The sequence below is a fragment of the Festucalex cinctus genome, chromosome 4 (genome assembly GCF_051991245.1).
Source record: "Festucalex cinctus isolate MCC-2025b chromosome 4, RoL_Fcin_1.0, whole genome shotgun sequence".
Lineage (NCBI taxonomy): Eukaryota > Metazoa > Chordata > Actinopteri > Syngnathiformes > Syngnathidae > Festucalex > Festucalex cinctus.
The window spans coordinates 29,076,731-29,092,146 of record NC_135414.1 but is presented as its reverse complement, the minus strand read 5'-3'; the positions used below and the strand labels follow the sequence as shown (position 1 = coordinate 29,092,146).

The 15,416-nt window shown below is 40.9% G+C and overlaps 1 protein-coding gene across 1 annotated transcript in view; it reads right to left on the bottom strand.

Moving 5' to 3' along the window:
- adamts18 (ADAM metallopeptidase with thrombospondin type 1 motif, 18) overlaps positions 1-13,746 on the bottom strand; it is a 74,618-nt gene extending 60,872 nt beyond the window's left edge. Inside the window, 5 exon segments of the mRNA XM_077520145.1 lie at positions 1,395-1,485; positions 1,573-1,733; positions 6,960-7,052; positions 9,507-9,596; positions 13,205-13,746. Of these exon segments, the coding sequence (XP_077376271.1) occupies positions 1,395-1,485; positions 1,573-1,733; positions 6,960-7,052; positions 9,507-9,596; positions 13,205-13,229 (460 nt within the window). The 5' untranslated portion in view covers positions 13,230-13,746.
- Between the last annotated feature and the right edge of the window lie 1,670 nt (positions 13,747-15,416).

The following is a 15,416-nucleotide window of genomic DNA, read 5'->3' as shown; positions in this document are numbered from 1 at the left end:
GTGGAGGCAAGCTAGGTGCTACTTGTGCCGCATCATCTAGCTAGCAATGAACCTTGGCTGGCTAACTAGTGCGGTTTAACCAAGTTTGCGGAGTCGATGCTGTCAGTCGTCATCGTCACCGTTGTGGTGAAAAAGCTACGCTAAGTTCTGACAAGTATTCTTGGCATGATGAGGAACGGAAAGATGGAGAAGCCATGCTAATTGCTAAGCTAACGTTATCGTTTAATACTGGAATTAAGTGCTTGGTGGTTTCACAGAAGTCCAGTTATGTGGAGTGTATCCAACTTTTTGAACAGCAAAATAGCGGGCCAATTATTAAGTGTCTGGACCGGTGAGAAAATTATATTTCACTCAACTTTACTTGTATTTGATTATGTAAAAAGAAAACCAATGGTTCAATTGTTATGTTGTTGTATTTTTATTTTTATCTTACTTTGAAGCCCGGGATTAACGTGCAAAACATTACTCCTCAAAATAGAAAGTTGCTCCTCAAATGAACTAATCATGCAGGGTCAAATTGACCTACTGTAAATTTGAAAAATATAGAAACAATATAATACTCGTGAAAAAAAAAGAAAGAAAAATGTTAAAAATCTTTTTTATGTTCTTGTATTTTTTTTTTTATTGTAAAATGATCTTTTCTGATGACTAAACACGCATCAAGTATCATGAACTTTTTTTAGGTTTTAGACAAAGAAACAAACCCCAACCCTTTTTTTTTGAAACACTAATAATTAGGGATGTTCGATACCACTTTTTTTCAGACCGATACCGATACCGATACTCAAACCGTCAGTACTCGCCGATACCAACTGCCGATACCAGTAGTACATTTTGACAAATAAATAAAAAAAATCACTAAAAGATATTTTTAAACAAATATATTTCCTTTAATTTTGACAAAAAAAAAAAAAAAAAAAACAGCACAGTCACTCTTCAATAGTCTTAACGCTCAAAATAAAACACAAAAATGCTCTTTTAGTTTAAGATTCACAATTTTGAAGTATTTCCAAACCGGTGAAGTTTGGGTGAAAAACTGCTGCAAGCTAGCTAGCGCCACTTACAGGCAAGGAGGACTCACTTAACGTCTTCCCCCTCTGCCATCGCTCGCTTGTACTCGTCTGCGTCACGAGTACTCGAGTACTTAAAAAAAGGCCGGTATCGGCCCGATACCGATACCTGGTATCGGTACTCGCCCATCCCTACTAATAATACTATTACTAATACTACTATAAAGCTATAAGAATAATAATTTGTTATTTCACAATCAAGCTTAATACTATTGATTTGGAACCGGACCTACCAATGGCTGGACACCCTAACTTTGAAACCTTATCCCCTTTAGCCAGCCATACCATGCAGCTGGACAACACTAACTAAGTTGGAGCACTCACCATAATTTAACCCGGAGGAAGAAGAGGAGGAAAAGAAGTAGTTGGGTGACACAGTGTGCAGGGAGGCGTGTGTGCAGCATATGTGCAGAGTCTGCAAAATAAACAAACAAACTGGTATAGCAACAGGTGATGCGTAAATGACGTGCTTCTCAAACTGGGATTTCCAATGAATACATACCTTGATGAGGCTCCAGGTCAGCAGGGTGGAGAGCAGGCGCACTGGTGCGCAGCCGACCAGCGGCATGGGTAGAGTCCAAATGATAAGAAGCAGACAGTCCATGGTGGTGGTCGTGACGGTGGCGGGTTCGGGGCGAGCGAGCTCACACCTCCCGGCGACTCCTAAAAGTGCGCACGAGACGTGAAAGCGCGCCAAATATTGCCATCATCCCCGCAGCAGTGCGCGCGCATCCCGGGACACCCCCCCCACACCACCACCACCACCACCACCACCCTCAGGTGAGGTCCACTCGTGTGGTGAGTGCGAGGCAGGTAGTCCAATTCGAAGTGAACGCGTGAGTGAGTCCGGAGAAACCAGATCGCCAGTCGTGCGCATTTGGCACCAATCAGCTCGCAGCATCACCCAGAGGACGCTGTGGAAAGCTGCGCGCGCGACTCGGAACGCCCACACGCGGCCGTGCCCGCGTGACGCGCACGCGCACGCGCTCACTTGTCTTCCGTGAAACGAACGTGACGCTCCTCGCGGAGTTTTGAGCACGTCAGGTGTAAAGCACTCTGCATTTTTGATGAAGACCGCAAATAGTGTCGATGCCGTCAGTATGTACACAATTAATGCGGCTTTGCATATGCACAGTTCAAGCTCGCAGAGCGTAAAATGGCATTCACAACATTGCATATTTTCGGTATGCACATGCTGAGACAAGCATTTCCATGAATGCGTCGCTGAATTATAAACACCTGCACACTTTTTAAATTAATGAAGAGAGGGAGGGAGGGAGGGAGGGAAGGAAGAAAGGATGTATGGAAGTTGAAAGAAGTAAAGAAGGATGGGAAGGATGGTGTTGGTAGAACAAGGAAGGAAGGAAGTCAACATTTTTTTTAAATGGGTAATCAACCTCAAACATTTCTTGACAATACATTATTTGTGACCTCACTAGCCTAAACATGACATCCTGTTTACTATAACATTTGCGGAACACGCATTATTAATCAAAATCCAACCGTTTTTATCGATTTCAGTGGGCGGCCATTTTGCGACTTGCTGTTGACTGAAGATGACATCACACAGTTACTCAAGCTCAGTCGATGACCGATCACAGCTCATGTGTTTTCTGAGCTGAGCTGTGATGGGTTATTACCTGAGACCTGAGCAACTGTGATGTCATTCTCGCGCGATGGCAAGTGCATGGCAAAATGGCCGCCTTCGGGCTCGGGGTGGAGGAGTGGAACCGCCACTTGCCTTCGGTGCCTGTTGGCGTGGGTTCGCTGGGTGGGTTCCCCACCTGGGAGACCATGTTGATTTGTGTGAAGGAGTGTTAAACAAAACAAAAAAAAATGGCCGCCTTCTGGTTTTGTTAAAAATTGCTGGATTTTGCTGCTTAACTCATATTAAAATACCATATTTAGGCTAATGGGGCTGCATAGACCATATTATGGTCAAGATTTACATTTTTTTTTTTTACTTCCTTTTTAACTCATTTACTCCCAATAACGTGTAAATACGTTTGTTTTTTTAATGTAAGTGCCCCAAAGACGTATTTATACGTTTTTTTTATTTTATTTTTTTATGCTAGAGCATACAGAAGGCTTTGATGCAGCCTCTCAACAGCAAAGAACAATTGCAGCAGAGCAAAGGAGATCAACCAGGGCCATGTAGAAAAAAAAAAAGCTAAATTACTTGCAATAGATTTGTGAAAACTGATGAAACTTAGCTATATTCTAATGCTAATTGCTGCAAAACGGAAACAGATAGAAACATACTTTTTTTTTCCTGATGAAAGAAGAGACTTTAATTTTTCTTTTGATAGGTTCCATGCTTTTATAGCTTTAATAGCAATAGAACACAATATTCTGTGGGCCTTGCAAAATCAAAATCCAGTAAAACAGCCGGGAGCAAACGGGATTGCTTCTGTGAAAATGGCAGGGAGTGAATGAGTTAATGATGCAGATTGGAATATATGCAGTTCAGCTCGCATGCTGAGCGACGATGCAATGTGAATGCTGAGATTTAAGCATCCATGCAAATAAAATTGTGAGTTTTTCAATATCGGAGTAATTAACAAGCGATCAACGTCGTCAGTTTTTGCTTTACCTTGAAAAGTGTGTCATAAGCAAACGATCCATCAAGAGAAGTTTTATTTCCTTCTGTTGATCCTGCCAGGACTATTTTCTGTCTCGGAAGACGTTGTAAGATCTTTCCGTATCATATTGCAGCATACGATATGAAATGACATCTTACTTCAGTGGTCCTGGCAGAGCCGGAGAAATTCTTTGCGGTTAGCCCGCGCTTCCCGTGGCAGGTGTTGTTGCAGCGAGTGTGCTGTGATACGAGCGGCGCTGTGGCGGTTGGACGGTGCGACCGGTGTGGTAACCGAATCTGCAACGGAAACAACAAACATGCTCGCAATCTCAAACGGAATTTAGGTGACGCGAAGTGGGTTTTAGAGCCCTATTTTTTTTTTTTTTTTTTTTTAAACCTTAATTAGCCATTGGAAGAAATCCTCATTTCAAAGTCTCCTGTCTTAAAAACAAGCTTACTTGAAACCTAACCTAATCTACCTAAATTTGAAACCCTAACGGTTGTTTGACGCCCTAATGCAGGTCTGATCTTAGGGACTTTGAATACCTGACCCTTGTTTAATCCCTAACTCTGGCTTGAACACTTGTTTGAAAAATCTTAACCCTGCCTAGACACCAAAACATGAAATTCGAAATCTTGCTTAAGACCCTAATTTCAACATCTATGAGCCACTCTTGAAATTGATTTTGAAACCTTAACCCTGGTTTGAAACGCCAACGTGAAACTTTTCACACCGGAACCTTCATTTAAATTCTGAATTCTTGTTTGAAAGCCTTACTTGTCACTTAAACCCCAACTTTGAAGCCCTAACCCTGTCTTAAAACCCGAATTTGAAAGACAAACCCTGCCTTGAAAACCACATTTTAATACCTGTTGTGAACCCCCAACAACTAATGAACCTAACTTGAAACCCTAACTAACCCTGGCCTTGAACCTAAATTTGAAACGTATTTTAATACCTGTATTGAAACCCTAACCCAGACTTAATTAAAACCCTAATTTGAAAGATGTACCCTGCCTTGAAAACCACATTTTAAAGGTGCATTGTGCCGTTTAATTATTATTATTATTTAACAGGGATGAATGAAGGAGCGTCTGATTCTGCTTCACTATAAATTTCAAACTTTACTGATGCACAACCACCAGTAGATGGCAGCAATGCCCCGTTTTAGATATACGATCAGTTTGTGATCTCCACCGAGAGAAACAGCTGCATTTTGTGCAGCTGCAGTTTTATGTTACTAATTAAAAGGACGTAAAAAGGAAGATTTCTTTTTTTTCTGGTAAAAAAAAAAAAAAAAGTCTCTACTTTCATCTGGTAGATTTTGGTGTATATTTCCATCCATCTATTTTCTTAACTGCTTACTCCTCACAAAGGTCGCAAGGGTGCTGGAGCCTATCCCAGCTGGCTTCGGGCAGTAGGCGGGGTACACCCTGAACTGGTTGCCAGCCAATCGCAGTTGGTGTATACTAAATCATCAAAACACAATATCCTGAAAATGTCAAAATGCTCTAAAATGGCTGCCAGTGAACGAGTTTTACTTGGAAACCTCAACCCTTGTTTGTAACATTAAACATAGCCTGACAAATTAATTTTAAATGGGAAAATCAGGTATCATCAACCCTAACCAATATTTGAAACCTACTTTGGAAGCACTTGATTGACTTACCAGATTTTATTTATTTAAAAAAAAAATGAGAATAAGAACATAATCCAACAAGAAAAAGCGGGTATTATAAATCTGGTATGACGTGTTAAAAAAATAAACGAAAACAAAACGGTTTTGTTTTGTGAAAGTTACTCATGTTAATGTCTGATAAATTACTTCATTTGTGTAATTTCTGACTTTATTACAAAACTTTTGCTTTCAGAGAACATTTTACCAAAAAGGAAAAAAGTCCTTCTAATCACATGACACCTCCAAATTGACGCCAGCTGTGTGTGTTTATGTTTTGGGGATTCCCCCTGCTTTTAAGTCAAAGGTAAAGTGATCATGTCGTCAGTTGGCAGTCAGGTGACAGGTTCTTGTAACCGTCGACGGCTTTTGATGATGTCACGGCCGAGGTGCCAACAAGTATGTTTGATGTGTGCTTGTCCAACACCCGTTGCTCATTTTTGTGATTCCTTGTTGGAGAACAGTTTATTGGGCAAAAAAAAAAAAAAAGTACTGAAGCATTAAGACGTGCCTTCAATGTTTAGAGAAAGTCAAATTAACATTATTTCTAACGGTTATAGTGCATTTTAGGCGCATTTTTAAAATATAGTCCAAACTGTTTGTGAGTAGTAAATACAATTGCAAGGTCTAAATTAATGGTGAAACTTAAAGAATTTTGGTTGTTTTTGCAAAGCCACACATGACCATCACATATTTCACGTTTAGCGTTTCTCCCGAGGGGGGGAAAAAATAGAACACGCAACTGAGAAAAAGATGAATGTCACGACAGCGGTTTGTTTGTTTGGCGTAAACAAAACAACAATTGTGTTGCCGGAATGAGACGTTAGCGGTGCCAAAAAGCAACAAGTTTGATTGGCAGGCGGTTTCTTCTTTAGGGAGAGGGAGAGGGAGAGAGGAGAGAGAGAGAGAGAGAGAGAGAGAGAGAGAGAGAGAGAGAGAGAGAGAGAGAGAAAGAAAGAAAAAAAAAACAGTAAGGAATGAGAGCAGTGGTGCGTCGCCCCCTACGGTTATGAAGAAGAATTTCATTTACAAATAAATTATTCTGTTTTGTCATACGTATTTTAAATGGCTAATATGGTAAAAATAAACCAAGTCCTATTTTTTTGTGGGTCGCATTTGTTTGTTTTTTTGTTTTGTTTTATTTATTTATTTATTTTATCTCACTAAGTGATTTGTAGCTTGATTTATCGTATATCATTAAAAAGTTCAATAATTTAACGAAAACTTGTTCTAAAAAAAATAAATAATAATAATAATAAAATAGTAAAAAATATATTTTTAAATTAAAAATCCTAACCTGTAGCTTATTCTTTATTATTAAACGTAACTATTTTTTGTGTTTTATCTACATGGTTGAATTTTGTTATTGCCTCACATAAAAACAAAATAAAAAAATTAAAAACTGAAGAGGGAAATGCATCTTGGGAGTCTTGAATAGTAAATGGTCATTTTGGTTGTTTTCATAAAGCTTTAGAACGGCATTCTTTACCAAAATTTCAGAAATGTTTGACTTTAGACGAGAGACTCTTTCGAAATTCAGTTGGCTGGGTTGCTTGAGGTATTTGCTGTCAATCAGTGGAGCCAAATATTTGCCACCCACGGGGTGCGTGTGATACTCGATACCTTCCTCACTTGTTAGGAATGACTCGCGTTGCACAGTCCTGAACGGTGAACCCTCGTTCCTTGCAGGGGATACGTTACACACCCATCTGCTATAGTTGAAAACTATTAAAAAAAACAACAACAAAAAAAAACTTTTATACAACTCCAACATATTTTTAATGCTACTTCATGAATATAGTGCTTTTACACTTTAATGACGCAGCATCAGGAGCAACCGGGGCTCACAATAACCTGGAATCGAACCCACAACCTTAGGGTTGCAAGACGACCACTCTACCACTGAGCCGTGCCGCTCATTTAAACACAGATAAACGTAAACATAAAACACATGTTAAACACCTAGTAAACATCCATTTTCTTGACCGCCTAATCCTCACAAGGGTCGTGGGGGGTGCTGGAGCCTATCTCATCTGGCTTTGGGCAGTAGGCAGGGTACACCCTGGACTGGTTGCCAGCCAATCACAGGGATATCGATAAAGTATTTCAATTAACTTTGTCCCATTTTTGTCCTTTTAAAGAAACAACACAAAAACACTTAAAGGTTGACATTTGATTGTGAATAAGCAATTCAATGACACAGCTATCTTTTATATACTATCATTTTCAAAAAGTATCAATATTGGCGATACTGGCCCTGTATTTACTTGGTATCGTATCGATACCAAAATTTGCAGTATCGCACACCACTACTGCTGACAGCAGAATCCTTCAAATTGCGACGTGACAAAGGCAAAGTGACAAAGAAACCGGCTAGCAAGCTGAAAACAAAGCGATATAGGTTGGTTCCGTTTGGTACGGGATGTGGATCCTTTATGGGTTTTGACTCAGCGTACTTCATGGGTTGACACATGATGCTTTTGACCCGTGTGGCTTTTAACCCATGATCCTTTCCGGGTTGACCTCTGGGAAACTTGACCCGCAGTGCTTGTGCATCGACTCGTGCGGCAGTTGACAGTTGGTGCTTAATGGGTTGATTCATGATGTTTTGAGAGTTGACCAATGTTGAGTTGACCCACGATGCCTTGTGGGTTGATTTTTTTGAACCATAGTTCTCCATGTCTTGACCCGGAGTAATCGGTTGGTTGAGCTATGGGGAATTTGACCCATGATCCAATGTGGGTGGACCGATGGTGTTTCGTCAGTTGACTCATTACGAATTCTTCATGAGTTGACCAAAATTGATTTTAACCCATTCATGTGTTGACCCATGACGCCTCGAAAGAGTCCAAAATGGCGTGCCGCATTCCCCGCTAGACCCACCGCCTCGCTAGCTTAACATCTCGTGCTCTGATTCCGATTTTTCTCACCGACGGCACCGATCGCCCATTCAGCGCGATCGACGGGCCGCGAAAAAAAGTTGTCGATGCAGCCGAAAGACCCCGGTCGAACCGCCTAGCTCCACCGGGTCCGGCCGGGCCTCAGTGACTCACTTCAGAGGTGATGAGATAATGAGGTCCGATTCCAGGAGATCCTCGGTCTTGTGTTCTTCACCACGCCACAAACACAACTGAGTACTCAGCGCCTGCCAAAGTACCCCCCAAATCGCACCCACCACCTTCCCCCATCCCCCATCTAACCCAAATCCATCACAGCCAACACACACCATGGCCCATATCTGTTGGCTGGATCCCAGCTGCGGGAGGGATTTCCCGACTTTTTTTTTTTTTTTGTCCCCAGATCCCACCCGCATCCTTGGGGGGACGTGACAGAGTGCAGGTCCCCGTGGTGGCAGCGCTTAATTGAAGCTTGTCCTGCCTCTTTTGTCCCATGGCGCCATCTAATTGAGATGATTGGCTCGACCCAAAAGCGATATTTGAATGATGGATTTATTCTTGGTGGTCCAGCGGTTGGCACGTCTGCCTCACACTTCTGAGTTTTCTGGGTCAACGTTCTGCTTTGGTCTACTTGTTGTCGGAATTTGTGTGGTCTCATTCAGACTTATTTTCATTTAAGACTCAAAATGGTCCATCGATAATTGTAATTTTTTTTTCTTTTGCTTTAAACATTGGAAATGATTACTGATTAGTCCAATACATCCATTTTGAACCCACAAACAGGTTGTGGCAGAAAGGTGAGAACCAACCAGGACGACCCATATCAGTCGAGGTGGTGTCAAACACAACATAATATATAAAATGTTGAAATAATAATAATAATAATAATAATAATAAAAAAAGTTCCTGTGCCTGCTCATGCTCAAACTGTTGGAATTAACCCTAACGACAAACTTATACATAACCCCAAACACTACCGAACCCCATCCTTGACCCTAACCCTACCACCCTTACACCCCAAAAACCCTGAACATGTGGAAGCAAGATGGGTTCAACAGTATCAATGCAAAGAATAAACATTGTCCAGAAAGTAAAAACCCAGCCACAGTTTGGCTTTAGCCCCAGGTGTTAGCTAGGGAGCTAGCTAGCGAGCGAGCTCCCCAGCTAGCGCCACGGATGCTCATTTACCTGCTAGGGAGCTAGCTAGCTAGCTAGCTAGCAAGCACGAGGGACTAAAGTGCAACTGTGGCAGTTTTTTACTTTCTGGACCTAGATTTGCCACCTCTGTTGTTCACTTCAGTTGCTTTAGGCCAGCGGTTCTCAAATGGGGGTCCCAGAACTCCTGCGGGTCCATGAGCCATAGCTTGGGGGTCTGCAAAATAATTTACAATAAATTATGCTTTAAAACGTGCATACCTGTGATGTATCATCACTTAAATATGACATTTCATGAGTTGTCAGGCTATTTTTCTTACAAGAACAAGATGCATATTATAGTTAGTACTTTTTTTCTATTTTTCTCACTTTTAGAGAATAAAGGTTTCTTTTCCAGAACAAAACATTACAAGACTAAGGTTGTATTTCTTAAATTCACAAAGTTAAAATACACTTTCTTACCTCGTTGAACTTTGACTATTATGACCTTGTCTGGCAAAACTGAACGTTTATTCTGGAATCATTTCATCTTTCTTTTTTTTTAACCTCTGAGATTTTGGAGTTGATCCAGCAACAAATCCGACATCTCCGTCGAGAAACTTTGCGCATTCGCAGAATCCCCGTCGCGGTGGTCGGCAGCCACATGCTCTCTCTCGCACGCGCTTTTTCCTCCCTTCAGACAGACGGGCAGTGAGACGGACAGACGAGGCCAAATTACAGGATGGAGGATAAACATGTCGTGTAAAAATACACGCGGCAGCCAGCAGGTTCATCAGGCCGCGACGGGGGTGAGGCTGTTTATAGAACGTATCTTCTCGCGGATAATCTCATCCTCTTCATTTGTGGCTCATCTGGAAGGGAAGGGCCATACTTTGATGTGTATATATATATTTAAATATAAATACGCATCACTTGTTTTGGGAAATGCACCGTCAAGTAGAGGGCAAGCTGAAAGAATAAGAAAGATATGTATTTTTGTGTATTTTTGAGATCACGAGATGGCTGGAGAAGAGAACATTCAAAATGTTGCTGCGTTAGGAACAACGGCAACGTCGATCGTCATTAACTCACAAACAGATATTTGGGGTCGCCATTTCTTGTTTTATCGACGTATCAACTGATATTCTTACAGTTGAGATCGACAGACCCCGCAGCGTTTGATATTTTTGATAATTGTTTCTTGGTACTTTGTTTTTTGGGGGCAAAATAACTGCCAGGCAGGTTGGAAAAGCTGCTAAATAGAGCAACAAAGTTGCCGAGTTGGCAACACAAGAGTAGCCCTTGCTTCAACACAATTCCCTAGCTCCACCCCCCAGGCTGCTCTGGCTCTGCGGATGTGATTGATTGATTGATTGATTGATTGATTGATTGATTGATTGGACAGCAGTTAAATGTGAACCATGGCGCATTTAACAATGATGAAGCAATATCATCTGAGAGCAAAATATTCCCCATCCATGACCTTATAAAAAAAAAAAATAAAAAAAAAAATGTTATCATTTTCAACTCAGCTCAAATGACTCTGTTACTTATCCCCAAAGTTCTGATTGATTGCACGGCGACAAAAAAAAAAACACACAAAAAAAACACCATCCAACAGGTCCATGAATTGGCACTGTGCAAACCAATCGATTGTCCTTCTCCAAGGACGGATCATTGTGACCCATGTTGACTTTTCTTGACATTGCTTTCTTTTCCACACAAACGTGACAAAAAGGAATGGAGGAGGGAGGTCAGTGGACACAAATGTCCATTGTCCCGGCAGAGCAGGATATTGCAGCAGCATAAAAGCTCATGGCCAACAACGGAAGGTTCACAAAGTTAGTACTGAAGCAAAGTCAAACAGTCTTTGGGGATCCTTCCCACTAAATGTTGAACTATGGACAAAGGTGTGTAGGGGGGGGGTATGTTACTACTTCCTGGTTCACTGTGGAGCAGGGGTTCAATCATGACACAAATAGCAAGAAAAAAATAATCTTGGAACAAAAGTGCTTAAAAACTGGACATCTTCTGAGGCCTTCGTCTTCATTGAGGCGTGAGCGTGCTGTACATCAGTGGGCATGAAAGCACTTCACGTGTAATTTGGGCCTTGAATATAAAACCTTTGTGTGTACATAAGACAGGAGGACATGGTATGTTCGCTATGCGCTTTTCACCGCATAGGTTTGATTCTTTTAAAACAAAGCCAAAGTATCTCTTTCTGCGCCATAAATCACAATCAGCCATGCTGGGGTTTCCCCCCCCAACTAGGAATAAATGGTGGGAGACGACCTCTATGTGCCCTAACGAGAGCATACATTGTCTTTGATGTTTATGAAAGTACGTACGTTATGTTCACTGAAGATTAAATCGTCTTTGATGTTCCTGAAAAAGGCTACATTAGGTTTGTCGAGAATTCAATTTTCTTTTCTTTCTCTGATATTTAAAGACAAAGTTGTCTTTGATAGCTACTACACCAAGGACAAAATGTCTTTGATGTTACCAAAAACTCATTTAACTCTTTGATCTTTACAAAACACATACACTGGGTTCACTGACGATAAATATGCAACTTTTTTTTTACATGTAATTTGGTCTGCAACGTGTCACTAAAGATCAAAGACAATTTAGTCCTTATTGAACTCTTATTTTCAATAAACATCAAAGACAATTTGATATAAATCAGGTCAAAACAGCCTCAAATGTGCTTTTCCTGACCATACAAATTAGCCTTTATTAGATACTTGTCATCGCGCTGCTTTGGCGACGACAATTACGATCTGTACGTTATGGCGAACAATGGCGGCCTCTGACTCGTCAACATGACGTTAATGGCGTGTGACGGCGGCGCCGCTTTGATATTTTTCCGCACGCGTTCTCATGGCCACAAAAAAGGGGGCTGCATGTCAGCGCGACCAAACACCGGTGGCGCTAAATAATGACAGCCAGAGCATTGCACATGAGCTCATCAAAGACCCCCCCCAACCGCCCCCTCCATGCGGCCTGCTTCAAAGCCAACAATGGAGGCCCGACTTGTTTCGTCTGATGCCACCGACCACTTTCAAGCGCCGCCGGGCCGACAGGAAGCCAGTCATCCGGGCAGCTGAGTGTGAGGGAGTGCGAAGCGGGGGCGGGCGGCGGTAAATGGGTTGCGGGTGGGAGGGGTTACTCCTGGGTGTACGTGGGGGGGGGGGGGGGCTCTTGTCTCGCAATTTTCCGCCCTGATTGGAGTGAATGAGCGGGCATTCTGTGGCTCAGCTGAGTGGTTGGCTCAGCGGTTTGCGAAGACTCTCTCACAGCCGGAGACGTGACATCACCTTGATGCACGGGTGGCAAAAATGGGTTTTGTATTACGACTGATGTCATTTCGTACATTTATTTCATTCGCACACCATCTCTCCTTCTGGATGTGTCCAAAACATCTAAGGCTGTGTAGCGGGGTGCAGGACGCAGTTTGGCGCTACACATTTAATTTTTGTGGGTTTTTATTTTGAGTTTAGTTGAGCAAAATACAAAAATATTTTTAATATTTAATGCACAGCGTTCACACGCGGCTCTCTCCACAATGTGTGTGGCTCGCGTCTTCGCTTTAGAATCAATTCTAATACACCATCGTCATTATCAAGTATCAAAAACAAAATGATGCAGTAGCGTCATTCAATAGCAACGCCGTACCTCGTGCTCTGTCGCCATTACACGGTAACGTTGTCACCCATTTTAACTAACTCAGTCACGTTCGGGATAATTAACATCATTCTAAACAATATTCACTTCAATATAAGACACAAAACGATCAATAAACATAAGCATCCATCAATATATGGTGTTCTAGCAACCTTCGCTTACCTTCAAAACACAAAATATAATGCATTTATTTGCATAGCGTTCACACGCGACTCTCTCCGCATTGCGTGTGACTCTTCTTCGCTTTAGAATGCGAAGCGCTCCCCCTCGGCCATGTACACAAACTAGCGAACGCTGCCCTCCGCTGGTTGGAGTTAGTAATTAATTACAACTTTCTAGAATACCACATTTTCTTCCATGTTCCTCAACTCTTACAAGAAATAACAAAAGATGACCACCCTCTAAACATGGGCTGCACGGTAAATTAACACAAAATACCTGTGGGGACAATAAAATAATACTTTTGAATATAATTGTATACCACATCTGCTTTCTCTCATTTATTTCCCCCAAAGCATCTAACCTTGGCTGTCCCTCTGATGAGCTCATTTCTAATCCCATCCAACGTGGTCACTCCTAAAGTAAACATCAACCAACTCCAGCTCGGCTTCTGTCATCCCTTCAGTGCTTCTGTCTCGAATCTGCACATCATGGCCGCCCTCATCATCAACTCAATGTTCTATCCGGAATCCAACTGGCACCAGTCAACACATTTCACCTGGCATTTAAGTCATCAAATGCCCTTTGCCACCTTGAATTCTTTTCTCCTCACCTCTCAGTGTCACACTTTTTTTTTTTTTTTTTTTTGCTAACCTGGTGTCAAATTTAATGCAGCGGTCTCATTAAATAAACTTTAAACAAGACGCCTACAGAGGATCCTGTAAAGATGTCTTTCGATAGCAAACAGTTACTTTGTTTACAAGACCATAGCTAAAGATTATTGTTTACATGTTTTGTTGTTCCTGTTCACATCCTGCCACACGGGCCCCGCCAAAAACATCAAAACCATGCAATTTTCATCATGGAGTCCACCCTGCATACCGCATCCATCGTCTGGTATGCGGGACGCAACTTTGGAGCAAACATTTAGGACGCGTCGACATTCGAGGAAAGCTTTCGTTTTGTTTACGGGGCAATGCGGTCGCTGATTCAGACTTTCTCAGTGGGCAAAATTTGGAAGAACATCAGTGAAAAGTGATGAAAGTGAAGACAATAAATTATACTGTCTTTGATGTTTAGGAAAAAGCGGGACGCTAAGTTCATAGAAGGCAAAATAGTCTTTACACAAAGTTGAGCTCATCCAGTTGAAAGCTAAATTTTCTGATATTCCTCAAAATGAATATGTTAAAGGTCAGTGGAGGATAGTTTTTTTTTTTCTCCTCATGTTTATCAATAAACATCTAGACTAGCTACTAAAGGACTACTTTTCCCGTGGTACGGGTGACTCCAACCTTTTCTTTAAAATTTATCATAATTTGTTTGGTTCATTGAAGACTAAATCATTTTAATGTTAGGCCCATTTAAGAAGAAATAGTCTTTGATGTTTATAAATATTATATATAAGGTCCATTGAATACTTTAAATGGATGTGTATAAAACACATCTCCGTTAGGTTCATTGAAGACAAAATGTTTTTTGATGTTCACCAAACATGTTTAGCTTCAATGAAGGTTCTACATGGTCTTTGTTTGTTGTTGTTTGTTGATGTTTACATACGCACATACGTCGGGCTTACTGAATAAAAACTCAGAATTTTTTATCTTTACGGTGGCTTACCATCTCCAGCGAGTTTTGCAGAATCCTTGAACGAAATGAGTGGACCGCATCAATTGTTGCTGTCTGCTGCCATCTGGTGGTTTGATGTGGTACTACAAGAATTGCAATACAACAACATAATCGTGCAAAGCGGTAATCGTTGCATTCTTACAATGACAAATAAATAAATAAATAAATAAATAAATAAATAAATAAATAAATAAATAAATAAATAACAAAGGTACATATGGCAATTAAATTGTAAATCCGTTCAGAAATTGCAATTGAAAATCACCAACACCATCATAACAATCATTCTACGGTATGCAGGTCGAATTGATTTATTTATTTGAATTCATCATTTTCGGGTCAGAAAAAAAAAAAAACAGGACAATTTATTATTGTGCATGCAGTTTACAACTGCCCTGAAATGTCTTTTTAAATATATAAAGATAAAATAATTATTATTATTAATAATTATTTTGGACATAATTGCTTGCATGCAGCATATATTTTATTAGTTACTTTTAATAGTCAGAAAAATTACTCAGAGAACTTTTTTTTTTTTTTTTAATGTTGTGAGTAATTAGAATGTTTTTTTTTTTATTATGTGTAATTG